The following is an 18,352-nucleotide window of genomic DNA, read 5'->3' on the forward strand; positions in this document are numbered from 1 at the left end:
ATACCATGATATCATAGAGTAGTCTTAAGTCCCAATGAGACCATGCAGAAAGCTTTAGTAAGACTATGTGGAAGGTCTTCAGACTGTCAAAACCTATCAAAAACTTTATTGAACTTTTGCAAACTTGTACAATTTTTAGGCCTAGTGAGAACTGGTTAATGCCTTGGAATCACATGATAATATGGATAAGGATTTAAGACACAGTCATAATGTGGGGAAAGTCTTGGTCCTGAGTTTATACTGAATGGTTTTAGGTCCCAGTGACTACCTGGGAAGGCATTAGGATGCACTCATAACTTCTGAAAGCCTTAGGATCCTGTAAGTACATTGTAAAACTTTAAGACCCAGTGAAAATATGTTTAAAAAAACCTGTTACCATTGAGTAGCCTAGGAATCCCATGAGCTCTACTGGAAACCTGTAAAAAGAAATTTAGGCCACAGTGAGAACCAGTCCAAGGCCTAAGGTGTCAATGAATCTTTGGATAAGTCACTAGATACAAATGAGAACCTGCAAATGATCTTTAGTCCAATTGAGAACCTATAGAAGTTATTGGGCTTCAGTTAGAACCTAGAGAACTCCTTAGACTCTGGTAAGAATCTGGGTAAGGTTTTAAGACCCAGTAAGAACATGGGGGAGGTCTTGGATCCCCTTCACTAACTGGGAAGGTTTTAGGCCTAGTGAGGACATAACTAAAGGCATAAGACACAAACATCTGGGTAGGTCTTAAGATTGAATGATGTTAGAAGGCCTTATGCCCCAGTGACAATCATGAAAGACCTTAGTTAGCTTTAGTGAGAACCTGGGGAAGACCTTAAGTCTCATTGAGTCAGTCTTTGATTAAGGTATTAGATCTCCATTATACACTGGGGGAAGCCTTAATTAAGCCCAAGTGAAAACCTATAGAAGTTTTTAGGCTCCAGAGGGAAACTTAGGAAATACTAAGGCTTCTATGAGACTTTGGAGAAGGTCTGAGAATAGACCTTTAGCCTGAGTGAGTACCAGTAGAATGTTTTAGACAACAGTGAGAGCACACATAAGGCCTACAGACCCAGGGAAGAACTGTCACAGGCATTATAGACCCAGTGAAAATTTGGGAAAATTTTCATTCTCCAGCGAGACCTTGGATAATGCCTCAGGCTTCACTGAGATCCTCAGCAAGGATTTAAGGCTCTTTGAGAATATAGATAAGTCCTTAGTACAAAATTTCAACATGGGAGGCCCTTAGGTCCAAGTGAGTATGTCTAGAAAGGTTTAGGCTCCAGTGAGACTGTGGGAAATTCCCAAGGCCACGCTGACTATGGAGTAATGCTTAGATATCATTGAGAAAATTGTGAGGGCCTTAATCCCCAATGAGAGTGTGGCAAAAGTTTTAGGCCAGAGTGAGAACACAGACTCAGAGAAAAACCCTCATATATCTTATAGAACCTATATGAACTTAGGAAAACTTAAACACCCTGAAACTCTGGGTAATGAAGTAGGCTCCAGTGAGAACCCGGGCAAGAATTTAACACCAGGGAGAACGTGGGAAATGCATTAGACCCGAGTGACAGCTTTGGAATTCCTTAGGCCCCAGTGAGTGATATAGAAAATTTTAGATCCCTATAAGAATCTGGGAAGGTCTTAATCCCCCATGGCAACCTGGGGGAGGTCTTAATCCCCAGTTATTACCTTGGAAAGGCCTTAGGTCCTAGTAAGAATGTGCAGAATGCTTCAATCCACAATGAGAGTTTGGGGAATGCCTTAGATTGTAGTTACAACCTGCAGGAGACCTAAACTCCAGGGATAACATGTAGGAGGTTTTGAACCATGGTGAGAACATGAGGGCTCTTTTTCACACACACTGTAAACATGCTCAAGGCATAATATAGCCTGTAAAACTTGTGGACAAATTTAGGTAGCTTGAGACACTGAGTAATTCCTTAGACTTCAGTGAGAACCTAGTCAGGGTTTTAAGACCCCCTGAGAACATGGGGAATGTCTTAGATACCAGTGCCAACCTGGAAATACCAGGCCCCGGAGATAACTGGAACAATGCCTTGGGACACATTGGGGAAGACCTTAGATTGCAGTGAGTTCCTGAAGAAGGCCTTTAAGTAAGAGTGGTAACTTGGAGAATATTTTAGGCTTTATTAAGAAACTGGGGTCTCAAGCCTCAGTTAGACATTGGAGGAGATGCGCTTAAACTCCAGTGAGAACCAAATAAAAGATTTGAGGCCACAGGGAGACCTTTGGACACAGTCATAAACTGATGAAGGCTTTATAGAACCTGTAAGAACATGGGAAAATTGTGAAGACCATAGACAACCTGGCTAATTCCTTAGGCTCCATGGAGGACCTGGTCAATGCCTTAAAACCAGGTGAGAACATGGAGAATGCTGTAGACCACAGTGACAAAGTGAGAAAGCATAAGGCCCCAATGAAAACCTGAGGAAGGCATAGATACCAGGAAGAGTCTGGGAAGGCTTTAGGCCCCAATGAAAACTTGGAAAGTCCTTAAACCTCAGTAATTATATACTAGTAATTACCACATTTCCCAGCAAAAACCTTAGGGAGGACTTAGGCCCCTGAGAGAACCTTAGAAGGTTTCAGGTTCCAGTGAAAACCTGGGGAAACCATAAGGGCTCAATGAGATTTTCAAAATTACTTAGATCTGAGTCAGAATCTAGAGAAGTCTTTTAGGTCCACTGAGAACCTGTGAAAGGTTTTAGGATACAGTGAAAACATGCCAAAGGCTCTAGGTTCTGGGGAGAACCTATGGAAGGATTAATGCTTCCATGACACATTTTGGAGGCTTTAAATCACAATGAGAACCTGGAAAAGGCTCTAAAGCACAGTTAAAACAAGGTGAAGGCTTCATACACCAGTGACAACTGGGAAAGCCTTAGTCCACAGTAAAAACCTACAAAAGGACTTCAACAAGTGTGAGACTCTAGAAAGGTCTTAGGCCTCAGTAACAACCTATAAAGGCCTCTGTACCCAGTGATAGCCTCACAAAGTCCTTAAGTCACAGTGAGAAGCAGGAACAGATTTAAGACCCAGTGAAAACATGGGAATTACCTTTTGGCTTATTTAGATCCTAAGAATGCCATAAACTTCACTGAGAATCTATAGGTTTTAGATCACTGTGAGAACTTAATGAAGGCCCCAGATCTCAATGAGAAATTCAGGGAAGGCCTTATTTCACAGTGAAGAACTGGAGAAGAACTTAAGCCCCAATGAAAACCTGTGAAAGATATAGGACTGCAGTGAGATCCTAGGAAAGCCTTAATGAAACTGGAGAAGGGCTTCCATCCCAGTGAGATTTTGGACATTGCCTTTAGCCCCGGTGAGAAACTGTAAAAACTGATAGGCCACAATGAGTATAAGGAAAAAGCCTTCAGACACAGTGAAACCTGTTGAAAGCCTTAGAGACACTGAGAACTTCAGAAAAGTTTAGTCCTTGGTTAGATCAAGGATTATGCATTAGGCTCCAGTGAGAACCTGAGAAAGGCTTTAAGACCCAGTGAAAACATGTCAATGAAATTAGACACCCAGGAGAACATGAGAAGTTCTTAGGCCCCAGTGAGAACCTGTAGAAGGTTTTGACCCCAAAGAGAATCTGTAAAATGCTTTAGGCCTCAAAGAGTCTTTAGGGAAGATCTTAGATCCCCTGAGAGCCTGGAGAAGGCCCTAAGTCCCACTGAGAAACCATCTACAGAGAAGGTTTTAGGCCACAATGAGAACATGTGAAAGACCTTCAAAAGTAGTGAAAACATATTCAGAGCCTTAGATTAGAGAATATATGAAAACTTGGGGAAAATGGTAGGCCCTGGCCTTAGCCTACAGTGAGAACTTGGGCAAGACTTAAAGAAACAGTGAGAACAGTACAGCCTTAGAGAGAGAGCACGCACACACACACACACACACACACACACACACACACAAAACCCCATTTATAACCTGAGAAGCCCTAGGCCCTACTAAGAACCTGGAGAACATTGTAGGTTCAAGTAAGTGCCTGAAGAAATACTTAAATAGCATTGAGAGTTTAGGGATGGCCTTAGAACACAATGAGAACATAGGAAGGCCTTAAGCCCCAGTCAGAATGTACAAAATGTTTAATGCTCCAGAGAACCATAAGAAGGCTAAGGCTTCAATGAGAGTTTGGAGAAGCTTTAAATCCCAAGGAGAACCCGAAGAAGGCCCTAAGCTCCAATGAAAACTTGTAGACTGTTTTAGGCAATTGTGAGAACATGGAGAAAAGCCTTTAGACCCAGTGAAAACATGATGAAGACCTTAGAGAACCTATGAGAACTTAGGAACATCTTCTAGGCCCAGTAATATCCTGGGAATCCTTAGGCTGCAGTTAGAACTTGAATAAGGCCATAAAACCCAGTGAGAATATGGTAAGGCCTTAGACCCCAGTTACAACCTGGGAAGTTTTTAGGTCCTATTGAGAACATATAGAATCTTTTAGGCAGCAGGGAGAACATGGGAAAGGCCATCAGACACACTGGAACCTCTAAAAGGTTTTAAAGAACCTTTGAGCACTTTGGAAAACTCTGAGGCCCCAGTAAAACCCTGGATAATGCCTTACATTCCAGTGAGAACCTTGAGAAGACTTTGAGACCACTGAGAATATAAGAAAGATTTTAGATCCCAGTAACAACACAGGAAGTTCATAGGCACCAGTATGTACATATAAAAGGTTTTAGGCCCAAGTGAGAACCTGAGGAAGGACTTCAGACCCAGTGAAGAACTGTCAAAGGCCTTGGAAATCTTGTTGGAAACTGGGAAAATCTAGGCATCAGTTAAGCCATATGTAAAGAAAAGCCTAAGACTCCAGGGAAATCCTAGTCAAGTCTTTACTACCCAGTGAGAATATGGGGAAGGCCTTAGACCACAGTGACAATGTGGGCAAGAATTAAAAACCTTGGAAGGCATTAGGCCCTACTGATAATCAGCAGAAGTTTTTAGGCCCCAGAAAGCATCCAGAGAAGCTTTAAGAACCATAAAGAACATGGGAAAGAAATTAGGCTTCATTGAGTCCATGAGGCCTTAGGCCTCAATACTTAATGCTTAAAGCTCCAGTGAGAAGATGTAGAAGATTTTAGGATATGGTGAGAAGCTGGGATGCTTACGACCTAAGTGATACTTTGGAGAAGGCTTTGGATCCAAAGTATATTTTAGAGATGGCCTTTAGGCCAAGTGAGAAAGTGCAGAATGTTGTAGGCCACAGTGAGAACATGGGAAAAGCCTTCAGACCCAGTGAAAGCCTTTCAAGGGCCTTTTGGTGCTGTGGGAACTTGGGAGAAGTTTTAGGCCCAAGAGATATTCTGGGTAATGTCTTAGACTCCAGTGAGAATCTGGGCAAGGCTTTAAACAGACTGAGTACATGGGAAAGGCTTTAGAGCCCAGTAACAACCTCGAAAGTCCTTAGAACCCAGTGAGAACCTGTAGAAGGTTTTAGGACCAGTGAGAATGTGGAAAGGCCTTAGGGCTCAATGAGACTATGAAGAAAGCTTAGATTTCAGTGATTATCTGGAGAAAGCTTTAAGCCACATTGAGAACCTAATGAAGGCTTTTGTTGCTCTTGTGAAAACATGGTAATACCCTGTACCCCACTGAGAACCCTGGGATGATATTAGGTCCCAGGCAGTTTGGGTAAAGGCCTCAGATCACAGTGAGTAATGGGAGAAGGCTTTAAGCCCCAATGAGATAACCTGGAGAAACTTTCAGGTTCTAGTGGATAAGGCCTTAAATTACACTGAGAACTTCAAAAAGCCCTTACACCCCTGTGAGATCCTATAGAAAGTTTAAAACCACCTTGAAAACGTGGAGAAGGCCTTCAGACCCAAACTTGTTGAAGAACTTCCAGAATCCATGAGAACATGGGCCCAAGCAAAATCCTGACTGATTCTTTAGGTTCTAGTGAGAATCTTGGCAAGTGAGAACATGAAAAAGGCCTTGACCCTCAGTAAGAACCTGTGGAAGGTTTAGGGCCAAGTAAGAACATGGAGGAGACCTTAATACCCAGGTAAAAGAACTGCGTAGGTCCTTATAGGACATACAAGGACTTAGGAAAATCCATAGAGATCCTGGATAAGGTCTTAGAGTACAATGAGAACCTGGGCATGCTTTACACTTCAATGAGAACTGAGAGAAGACCCTAAAACCCAGATAAAATCTGTGAAGGCCTTAGGCCCCAGTGATAACCTGGGTAAGGCCTTGGGTTCCAGTGATAGCCTGGAGAAAGCATTAGGTCCCAGTTATAACCTAGAAAGGCTTAATTAAGTCTTCACTGAAATCCTGTAGTAGATTTTCTGTTCCAGTGAGAACATGTGGAGGCATAAGGCTTTCTTGAGACGTTGGATAAGGCTTTTGATCAAAAACTGCAGACGGCCTTAAGCTCTGGTGAGAGCATATAGGCAGTTTTAGGCCCCAGTGAGAATCTATAGAAGGCCTGGGGGGGGGGTGGAAATAGACTTCAGGGAAGTGCTCTAAGATCACAGTAAAAACCAAACAAGACCTTAAGTCCCAGTGAAAATCAGTGGATAGTGTTAAGCTCCAGTGAGAACCTGTGGAAGGTCCAAGGCCTCAGTGAGACTTGGAGCAATCCTTAGATCCAATGAGAACTTGGATGAGGTATTAGATCCCAATGAAAACTTTTAGAATGTTTTAGGTACAAGTGAGACCTAGGCATTACCTTAGGCCCCAGCAAGAAGTTGGGCAAAGCTATAAGTCCCATTGAGAACATGAGAAAGGACTTAGACCCCAGTGACAACCTGGGAAGCTTAGGCATAGTGAGAACCAATAGGTTTTAGGGCTCTGTAAGAGAGAATCTGTGAGAGAGCCTTAACCTTCAGTGAGACTTTGAGGAAGGCATTTGAATGCAAAGAGAACATGAGAAAGGGCTTAAGTCCCAGTAAGAACTTGTAGAAAGTTTTGGCCACAGCAAGGGCATAGGGTAGACCTTCAGACATAGTGTTGAAGGCCTTATGGAACCAGTGAGCACTTGAGAAATAATTTAGAGCCCAGAGAGACCCTTGGTAATAACTTATGCCTCTGTGAGAGCCTGCGAAAGACCTTAAGACATACTGAGAATATGAGGAGTGACTTAGACCAAGTGACAACCTGGGAAGACCTTGGGCCCCATTGAGAACCTGTGGCCTTTGAAACAACTGAGAATTTAGGAAAGCCTTAGACCCAGTGATAATCTGGGAATGATCTTAAGACCTAGTAAGAACCTGAGAAATATCTGAGACCCACTGAGAACATGCCTAAGGCCTTAGGCCCCACTGGGACCCTGAGGAATACTTTAGGCTCCCTTGAGAATCTGGGCAAAGATTAAAGACCCAGTGAGAAAATGGGAAAGACCTTATATTACAGCTATAACCTTGGAAAACCTTAAACCCCTGTAGACCCTGTAGGAGGTTTTAGGCATCATTACCTGAGTGAGAACTAAGGCCTCAATGATACTTTAGAGAAGACCTTAAATCCTGTGAGAACCTAGAGAAGGCCTTAAACACCAGTAGAACCTGTAGAATTTATGCCACAGTAGAAAATCATAGGGGAGATTTTCAGACCCAGTGATAACCTTTCAAAAGCTTTAAAGATCCCAGAAGACCTAATAAAAACCTTTAGTCCCCAGTGAGACAGTTGGTAATGCCTTCATCTCCAGTGAGAATGTTGGAAAAGCATTAGTGAGGCCCATGTGACAACCTGTGAAGGCTCTGGGCCTCAGTGAGAACCCACAAAAGGCCTTTAGACATGAGAGAGACCCTGGGTAATACATTAGACTCCTGTGAAAATGTGAGCAAAGCCTTAGGCCCCAGTGAGAATCTGTGTAGGCCTTAGGTGCCAATGATAAGCTGTAGAAAGCTTTAAACACTGATGAGAATCTTAGAAAGAACTTTGTTTTTTGGTTTTTTGTTTTGTTTTTTTGTTTTGTTTTGTTTGCAAATATTTTTATTGGGTATTTATTTCATTTACATTTCCAATGCTGTCCCAAAAGTCCCCCACACACTCCCCCACACACTCCCCCACCCACCCACTCCCACTTCTTGGCCCTGTCGTTCCCCTGAACTGAGGCATATAAAGTTTGCACAACCAATGGGCCTCTCTTTCCACCGATGGCCGACTAGGCCATCTTCTGATTCATATGCAGCTAGAGACACAAGCTCCGGGGGGTGGGGGTGGGAGGAGTAGTGGTTAGTTTATATTGTTGTTCCAACTATAGGATTGCAGATCCCTTTAGCTCCTTGGGTACTTTCTCTAGCTCCTTCATTGGGGGCCCTGTGAGCATCCACGTCTGTGTTTGCTAGACCCTGGCATAGTCTCACAAGAGACAGCTCTATCTGGGTCCTTTCAGCAAAATCTTGCTAGTGTATGCAATGGTGTCAGCGTTTGGAAGCTGATTATGGGATGGATCCCCGGATATGGCAGTCTCTAGATGGTCCATCCTTTCATCTCAGTTCCAAACTTTGTCTCTGTAGCTCCTTCCATGGGTGTTTTGTTCCCAATTCTAAGAAGGGGCAAAGTGTCCACACTTTGGTCTTCATTCTTCTTGAGTTTCATGCGTTTAGCAAATTGTATCTTATATCTTGGGTATTCTAAGTTTCTGAAGAAAAAAAAAAAAAAAAGAAAGAACTTTGTTGAGATTTGGTCTTTTGCTGTGTATTTTAATGCTAAGTGTAGGCCCCCAAGACTTGGTTGCTCCCGGGTTATTTTTGATTGCTAAATAAAAATGCTGAGAGCCAATAGCTGGGCAGGAGAGACATAGGTGGGGTTTAGTTTTCCCAGGCCAGAGAGAAGTCTTATGACTCAGTGAAGACCTGGTGAAAGTGTTAGGCCCCAGTGGGGATGTAGTATAGCTATTAGGCCATAGTGAAAACCTGGGGATAGCCCTAGACCACAGTAAGTACCAGCAGAAAGTCCTGGGTCCCAGTCAAAAACTGACAAGACCTTAGGACCCACTGAGAATGTGTGAAAGACCATAAGTGCAATGATTCCTGGAATAAGATCTTAGTCTTCTGTGATACCTTGGATAACTCCTCAGTATCTATAAGATCCTGGAGAAATTTGCAGCCTCCATTGTAGTCTTGAAGGGTTGGAGGCCCCTGTTAGACACTAAGGAAGGCCTGGGTCCCAGGGAGACTCTAGAAAGACCTTAAGCCACAAAAAGACCCTGAGGAAAACCTTGACCTCAGTGAGACCCTGGTAAAGTACTTGTACCTTAGAGAGATTCTGGAGATGTCTTATGAACAAGACAAACCCTGTAAAAGGCTTTATGTTCCAGAAAGACCCCAGTAAATGCCTTAGGTCCCCAGAGAGACCATAGAAAGATCTTGATTCCAGTGAGACCCTGGGAAATCTTTATTCTTGACTGAATCCCTGGGAAGCTCCTAAGCTCAAATCAAACCTCAAGTAAGACCTTAGGTCTGAATAATATAGGGAAGGCATGAGGCAAGTTTAGACCCTGGAGACAGCTTTAAAACCTACTGTGACTCCAGGGAAGACCTGAGATCCCTGTGACACTTTGAGGAAGACCTCAGGCCCTAGTTAGTCCCAGAAGAAAGCCACAAGGCCCAGTGATAAAATAGGGAAGGCCTTTGCAAACTCAGTCATAAACTAGTGAAAGCTTTACAACCCAGTGAGAACCCGGGGAAAGCCTTAATAAGACCCAGTGAGAATCTGGGAAGGCATTAAGACACAGTGAGGTCATTACTCACTCTGAATAGGCTTCAGACCAGAGAGAACCTACAAAGGCCCTAGTAAAAACTGTGAAAAGATCTCGGGCTCTGATACAAATCTGGAAAGGCCTTAGGCCCAGTAAGGACCTGGGGAAGGCTTTAGACCCAGTTAGAACCTGGTAAAAGCACTAAGCCCCAGTGAGAACCTAGGGAAAACCTGCTATCCCAGTAAATAACCAGGATAAGGCCTTAGGCCCCAGTCAGAACCTGAGAACATCTTGGATAGCCTGAGAGAATATGGGAAAAGCCTTAGATGGAATGATGTCTAGTCTGAGGCCCTAGTCCTCAGTGATAGTTTAGATAAGTCCAAGGTCTCACAGAAATTCTCAGCCCTCATTATGACTCCTATAGGGCTGTAGGGTCCTGGGAGAACTTAGGTAAGGCCTGTGCCCCAGTAAGACACTGGGAAGATCTTTTGCCATAGAGACCTTAAGGAAACATTTGGACTTAATGAGACCCTGCTAAGAACCCATTTAGACCTTGATGATAACTATTGGCCACAGTAAGACCCTAAGGAAAGCCTTTGGCTACAGTAAGGCTTTAAGAAAAGCCATTGGCTTCAATAAGTTCCTGGGGAAAATCTTAGGCCCCATGAAACCTTGCTAAGGCCTGGGCCCAGTGAGTTTCTGTGGAAGGTGTTAGGTTGAGACTGTGAAGATATCCTTAGGCTCCCATTCAGTCATTGGAAAGAACTTAGGGCCTGGTAAGTCCATCTGTAGGTTTTAGGGCTATGTGAAATCCTTAAGAAAGTTTTAGGCCCTTAAGACGTACTTACATCTGGGTGTAACAATATGTCTCTGCTTGTAATGGTGTCTGCTACTAAGCCTGATGATCTGTGCCTGACTCTAGGACTCATTTGTGGAAAGAGGGATTCATGCCCTGTGGATTGTCATTTGACTTCCACATTTGGAAGTAAACAAACTAATCAGTTAATTAAAATATAGATATAAAAGAAGAAAAGCCAAGACTTCATACAAGTCTATGAGCTTTCCTTAGGCCATGGGGACCTTCGGCTACAAAGTCTAGTGAGATGATAGTGGATGCTTCTGGCCCATGGATACTCTAGAGAAATCCTCCTCCCCAATGGGACACATGTATAGTGTTTGTGTATTGCTGCGATCCTGGGAAGTTCTCATGCCTCACTGAGGCCTTAGAACAGGTTGTGAAGCTACTAAAGACCCTGAGATGGGTGGAAGCATCCTAAAGACAGTATAGAAGGGCCTTAGGCCTCAGAAAATCTTAGCAAATCCTTGATCCACACCATGACCTGGAGGAGAGCCTAAACCATTTTAAAACTTGAGCAAGGTCTTCAACACCATGTGACCCTGAGGGAGACTAGCCTTTCCTGAGACCTAAGGGAAGTCCTTAACACCACTGAAATGTCAAGGCTTTAGGTGCTTTAGGGCTCTGGGGAAGTCCATGAATCACGAGGTACTAGTGAGAGTCATGAACCTTGCTGAGTGCCCAGAGAAGGTATGCGCATCATTAAGAATCTGGGACCATGGGACAGAAAGCAAGATCCTCTAAAAATCCAGAGAACACAAGGGGATTGTGCTGAGACCCTTCTCAAAGCAGTACACCACACTGAGAGCTCTGGTTCTCTGTTCCTTTGAGGCTTTGGGAGATACTGTGGACCCCACAGCAACCATGGGAGAGGTCTTAGGGTTAACTGAGTCCCTGGTGTGATGGCTTGAGTGTGAGGCTTCCCCAGTAGACTTGTATGTTTGAACACTTGGTCTCCAGCATGTGGTGCTGTTCTGGGAGATTGTGAAACCTTTTATACATGGGGCCTAGATGATTGATACATAAAGGGCCATAAGAGTGAGTGTTAGAGTTATAGGCCAGCCAGCCCTGTTTCCGATCTGACTCTGATTCCTGGCCAGCATCTCTGCAAGCTTCTGCTTCCACAGACAGACCAACTTCAGCCACCATGACTTCTGTTCCATGATGGACCATGAGCTGAAATAAAACCTCTCTTTCCCATAGTTGCTTCTTTGGGGAGATTCGTTCACAGGGATATGAAAGGCACTAAGTAAGACAGAAAGAGTTAAGCCCTTTTAAGATCTTGGGAAATCAGTGAGGCCCATTGAGGTCCTATAGAGGGTCCTAAGATCCCTTGGGATCCGCAGGAATTCGATGACTTTGGATGAGAGCCAGGGAAGCAGTGTGAACCCTGCTGAGTTCCCAAGCAGACTGAGTTTCACTAACATCTGGAGAAAACCTAAGTCCCTTTAGTACCCTGGGGAAACTGTAAGAGTTTGAAAGAGTGGTGATATGGCAGGACCATGATGAGACTCTGAGGAAGACTGTAAGCTCCAAAAGTGCCTAGAGAAGGTCTTAACCCCACTGAGAAACTGAAACTGTCTCTGGGAGCCCTTGCCTTGAAGGGTACTCTAAAACCTCAAAGAGACTCTGGGAAAGGCATCTGTTCAGCTGAGACTCTAGGGAGAGCCCAGAGCCACAGCGAAACTCATGGGGGAGAGAAATGGGGAGGTGGGGTTGCTGCTGAGCCATGTGAAGCCTTAAGCCGCAGGGAGACCCTGAAAATAGACTGTAAGCAACCTTGGGATGGGGTAAGCCTGTTGCAGCGTTAGTGTATCCATGAACTCCTTTAAGATACAAGCTATGTGTCATTCCTCATGGAGACCCTGGAGAGTCTTGAGCTCACATGATGGTCCTGTGGAGGCCTTAAAGTCCTGTGGGGATGCTCAGGGTTGTCCCTGTGTGTCACTGAGACCTCCGAAAGAATTTAAATATCACAGAAAAAAAAAAACCATAAAGAAGACCTTAAGCCTTTTTAAGTTCCCAAGGAGAGCCAGAAGTGGTGGTATATAGCTCAACTTGGGAGACTGGGGCAAAAAGACTGAGTTTAAGACCAGCCTAGCTACACTACAATACTCCTTTCTCAAAAGAAAAAGCTCCTAAGGAGGTTGGATCCCCAGTGAGACCTCCAGCAAGGCCCTCTGGCCTTGCTATGGTCCCGAGGACACCCCTCCACACTGCCCTGATCTTCCTACCCCATCCTGCCTGAGCTATTCACCTGCTCTCCTCTTACATTCAAATATCTTCTGCTACAGTAGGTCCACTGGAGTCTCCCAGGTACCCAGACTGTGAATGTCTGCAGCACTTTCTGGGGGACAAGGAGCAGAGAGCAAGGGGCCCACAATTCGGGTCTAGTGTCTATAAAGCCTTGCAGAGAGTAGAGTTCTAGTTCACGCAAGGCACCAAGTGTTTTTGCTGGTTGCTAGGGAACAGGACAGTGCCAAATCAGGAACAGAAAGAGTCAAGGAACCCCCAAGCACTCCAAGTGGAGGCTGAGAAAGGTTTTTTTTAGCTGGAATAGAGCATGCACTAACAGATGGAGACAGCTGGCTTTGAGCTCTGAAACAAGTATTACTTGTGGAGACTTGCTGGCCTTCAGGTGCTTATCTTGTTATTGGATACTGCAGGAGGATGTACCACAGGGCTTCAGCTCAGCTGATCCCCAAGTGGGCTATGGAAAGAGAGATAGAGGAGGAGGGACCATTAAGTGCCTTGCTGCCTGAATTCTGCTTTCCTTCTACCTCTGAGAGAGAGCTGGGGACTCAGCTGACTTAAGAACCCAGCTATCAATTGGAACTGTGAAACAGTCCAAGGGACAAAGATACTAGGTCCCCAACAACTGCAACTTCCTGGGGAATGATGTGGAAAAATGCTCAGCCAAGGACAAAGAAAGCATCACCCACTCTGGGACAATGTCCCCTGCTGTGAACTGGTTCATCAGGCCATCAGGGCCCCTTGTTAAGACTCTAATTACCCTAGGGCTAAATAGAGGTGTTGACATCCATTGAGTGCTTTCTGCAGACCTAGCACGGGGAAGTGTTTGGAAACTGCAGCTTCAGCCCCTCTGGCCATCTGCTGACCCACCCCACCTGGAGCCCTTAATGGGCCAAACAGCAAAGTCCAGGGGGCAGAGAGGAGGTGCTTTGGTCTATAAAGCTAGTGGGGACCCAGTAACCCCCAGCCCTAAGTGATCAGCTACAATCAAAAACCGTCAGCAAGCAGGTAGGTACTCTTCTCGGTGGGCCTGGCTTCCCAGCTAAGCCTTCAGGGACTTGAGGTAGGATATTGCCCCTCTCTTACGTGGAACTTTTGTTATCCTCAACCCAGCCTATCTTCCAGGTCATTGTTTCAACATGGCCCTGTGGATGCACTTCCTGCCCCTGGTGGCCCTGCTCTTCCTCTGGGAGTCCCACCCCACCCAGGCTTTTGTCAAGCAGCACCTTTGTGGTTCCCATCTGGTGGAGGCTCTCTACTTGGTGTGTGGGGAGCGTGGCTTCTTCTACACACCCATGTCCCGCCGTGAAGTGGAGGACCCACAAGGTGAGTTCTGCCCCTGAATTCTGTCCCCAGTGCTAACTACCCTGGTTTTCTTCACACTTGGGACATTGTAAATTGTGTCCTAGGTGTGGAGGGTTTCGGGATAACCAGGGAGTAGGGACATGTTCGTGGGGGAAGCTAGACATATGTAAACATGGCAGCTGCCAGGAATGAGTAAGAATCCTGCCTTAAGGGTTCCTTGGTGGTAGTAACTTGGGACATGTGGCTAGATCCCAGGATAGGTACCTATTTAGGGCCCTCATAGAGCACTGCACTGACTGAGAATGAGTAGGCTTTAGAGGCCCATGTGTCCATCCATGACCAGTGACTTGTCCCACAGGCATGCAACCCCTGCCACCTGCAGGGGTTAAGGGGAGAGAAAACCTGGGGTAGTAGGAGGTTGCTCAGCTACTCCTGACTGGATTGTCCTATGTGTCTTTGCTTCTGTGATACTGATGCTCTGGCCTGCTCTGACACAACCTCCCTGGCAGTGGCACAACTGGAGCTGGGTGGAGGCCCGGGAGCAGGTGACCTTCAGACCTTGGCACTGGAGGTGGCCCAGCAGAAGCGCGGCATTGTAGATCAGTGCTGCACCAGCATCTGCTCCCTCTACCAGCTGGAGAACTACTGCAACTAGACCCACCACTACCCAGCCTACCCCTCTGCAATGAATAAAACCTTTGAATGAGCACAAGTTGTGTGTATGTGCATGTGCATATGTGGGACCAGGAGACATGAGTGGGGCTGGTAGGGTAGCCACAGCTTAATCTATCTATCTGCCTAGCCACAATAGCCCCTAAAAGATCTACCCAAGACTTCTTTGGTTCCCTCTGCATCGCCAGTTTTCTCTTGGCTCCCTGGGCACCTCCCACAGGTACTGTTAGACCAAACTTGGAACATAGACAGTTCCTTTCCCCAAGATAACCAATACCTTCAGGTAGCCCATAACCCCCACCCTGAGTTGTCCGGGAGGACCATGACCCCCACCCCCCACCCCTGATGCTTCTAGCTGGATAGAGAAGAGCTAGAGGTTTTTGGAAGGCATGGGTGATGGCAGCTAGGAGCTGATAATTTATTGCTCTATAGCCTTGGATCCTCAAGGGCCCCAGAGAACTTTTATAAGAAAGAAGACCAAAATATTCCAACAACAGTTCCCACCTAGCCTTCCTGAGTTCTTTTTCCATAGCTATTTTAGAAGGACTCCCTGAATGGGTAGAAAGAGAGGCTTGGGACCTTGAGCTGGAAGGCCATGGAGGGCATTTTCAAAGAGCTTATCCCAGCTCTGGGAGGATAGAGAATAGCCCCAGCTGCTCTCAGACTATCCAAGTGACTCTTAGTGCTCAGAAGAGGACAGGCATCCCACATGGGTAGAATGACATACTGAAGGAGTCCCATAAGCCCTGGGCATGAGCCAGAACTCCACTTCTCAAAAATGACCAGTTGTGAGTTCTAAGCAAGGTGGCCATGAGAAAGACCTAGGGATGGGGCCTCCTACTACTTCTTAGCCCCTCCTTCCAGCTAGATAGGTTCCTTGAACCTAACTGCTTGGTAGTCCCCTAGAAATATTCTCAGTTCTAAAGAAAAGCCACAAAACAGCTAGATCTTTGGGAAATCTCAACAGAGTGCCTCTCTTTCACACTCTGAGCCCAGTTGGGTGCCACCTGTCCGGCAGATAAGAGCTTAGGGGTCTAGGATGATCCTGGTTACCCCAAGGGCTGGCCAACCTGCCTGCCACCCAAGCCAAACCCATCTGTTCCTCAAAGCTCCACCCAGAACCAGGGTGGCAAGTCTCTGAACTAGACATAGGCCTCCTTGCTGGTACTTGTTGGCTGGGAAGCCTCCTCCAACAGTCCTAAGAACCCTTCCTGGTCACCCCCTCTCTGTGACAATACCACAGGCCCACCTAGAGAATGTCACAAGGCCATAGCCAGCTATGCCCCTGAAAAAGGAAGGCCAGAAATGAACATAATGGATGAGTGGATGGATAGACACTGGACCCAAAAGAAGAAAGAAGGAGGAGCCTTGGGTCATTCTATGGAACTCCCCAGGGTCTTGGGTGGGGTAGCAGATAGGGCACCCCACTGTTCAAGTGCCACAAACTTTCTAGAGGGCATATGAGTCATGGGTAAAGGGAACAAAAATCTTTGGGTCCTTGGGCCTTGTGGGGCAAGTCAAGCTTTTCAGGAAATGCGGTGGACTAGTGCTATGGGGTTCTGGAAACAGAAATATGGTCTGGATATCCAGATTCCTATCTATAGCTTCACTCCTGCAGCCTTTGACTCCGGCCTCAAGGGAGAGGCAGGTTGCCCCAGAACCCTTAACCTGTGCAGGTTGAGGCACATGCCCCATGCCTTCCTGAGGCATCCTGAAACTCTAGTTTAGAGCTCTCCTACCTACTGGCCTTGAGGAGAGGAAGCAGAATACTAGAGATGAACATGTGCTGTCTCTCAATCCCTCCAAGAGTGGACAAGAAGAAGCCACTCAAACTGAACCAGTGCCCAGGGAGCAGAGGTCAAACCAGATTCAGTCTTTGATCAGCATCACCCTGGGTGCTAACCCCAGACATCCCAGCAGAGGACTTCAGATGTTCCTTTAAGCCCTAGGTCACCCCATGTAGGTCAGTCCTTGACCTGGCTCAGGCACTCCTGCTGGCCTTGCTGAGGCCCTTCAGCACAGCCCTGCAGCACAGGAGCTCCCCTTGTCCATGGGGTCTGCAGTGATAACCATGTTTACCCAGCTAGCTGTGTTGTTGCTTTGGTATTTGAGATTTGACTATGTCTTATGGGGACCTCGTTGCCTCTGCCTACCATATGGAGGGCCAGGGTATTACTAAGAATAGCCAATATACCTCTTGCCTAGATTGACGAAGCAGTTCAGCTCCATATTATATGGGATGGAGAGACTCATACTAATACCACACATGGGGAGACTGAGGCCTGGAGCCAGGGAAGCCACTCTTCTGCTATGCTCAGTGCTATGCTACTCACAGTATAGATTCCCCAACATCTAATATGGTCTTTCAATGTAGCTGCCTGGAGGTTGGCTCCCCTAGATTACATTGTCTCCAGGTACAAATGAGCTGGCACCTCAGCCTAGCCCCAGGGACCGTATTTGCTTTCTTACATTATCAATAAATATTTACTGTACTCATGTTCTCTCAGGCCGAACAGGCCCTGAGTGATATGAGAGGTGGGGTCAGGGATGCTGAGATCCATTTTTTACCCTTTGAGATGCTTATACCCAGCAAGGTTCTGAACCAAGGAGTAGGAACCAGGTAGCTCTTAAGTCAACCTACCCAGAAAAGTTGTCACTAGGCAGCCTCAAGCACTAGTTGGTGGCTTTCTAGCCTAGATGTGAATGATGGAAACCCCTGAGGATCCTTCCCATAAACTCAGATTGGGTGTCCCTCACTGCAGATAACTACTGTTTTGGAGTAGACATTTGAAATCTAGATAACATAGCCAGAAATGGTTAGTCATGGAAGTGTCCAGCAGAGGTCACCAAAACCTTGCTTTTGAAGTCTGAAGGGCTGGCTTATCATAGTAGATCCTTCTAGGGGCTGCATAATGTCTCCCTTTGCTCCTCTGCGGTCACAGGAACAAAGAAGCTTCCCAAGATGCTGACTGCTCTAAATTGTGGAGAGTATGAGGTTTGGGAAGGAAAGACTGGATGTGCACCTTTGGGGTTTAGGTTTCCTAGATCCCCATGGAGGAGAAACAAATATCCAGGTGTCTGCACAATTCCTAGAATGTCTCAGGTTAGAGTCATCTTCTACCAGTCTAGAATTACAGCTGCCTAGAGGAGAGTGTAGGAGGTAATCCATGCAACACCTCACACGATGGCTAAGCAAACAGGCCAGGGGAGCAGACTGTCTATTTCCAGCTGGGACCTTTGTGGTTCCCAGAGCCCTAGTGGACACAGAGACTGGGAGCCAGAGGATCCAGTAATCCCTTTCTTTGCTTGGAGTGTTCTTAGGCACACAGGCTGGAAGACAAAACTCTAGTTTTCACATGAAGTAGGGGCTACAGGGACCCCAGGGTGCAGGATGCTTCATGCAGAGTCCATCTGGGACAGGGTCAGCTCTTTCCCATGTCTACCTTCCGCTCAGTGCTGAGAAGGGAAGGTCGTTTTTGAAAAGAATGTTGGGGGTGGTGTGGCCAGGGGTAGGCGAGCTGAAGAACAGTCTGGATGCCGTGTCTCTTTTCTCTTCCCCCCTCCAACTATTGTTTCTGGCTGGGCCACAGAACAGCAAGGCAGATTC

At 46.1% G+C, this 18,352-nt stretch overlaps 1 protein-coding gene across 1 annotated transcript; it reads left to right on the top strand.

Moving 5' to 3' along the window:
- The first annotated feature begins 13,901 nt into the window (after window positions 1-13,901).
- On the top strand, window positions 13,902-14,728 carry Ins (insulin). Its single transcript, XM_021168754.2, has 2 exons — window positions 13,902-14,094; window positions 14,583-14,728. The coding sequence occupies exons 1-2, from the start codon at window positions 13,908-13,910 to the stop codon at window positions 14,726-14,728; spliced, it is 333 nt and encodes a 110-aa protein (XP_021024413.1). The 5' UTR covers window positions 13,902-13,907.
- Window positions 14,729-18,352: the final 3,624 nt, after the last annotated feature.

This window comes from Mus caroli, unplaced genomic scaffold (genome assembly GCF_978045245.1).
Source record: "Mus caroli unplaced genomic scaffold, Mus_caroli_1 scaffold_8, whole genome shotgun sequence".
Lineage (NCBI taxonomy): Eukaryota > Metazoa > Chordata > Mammalia > Rodentia > Muridae > Mus > Mus caroli.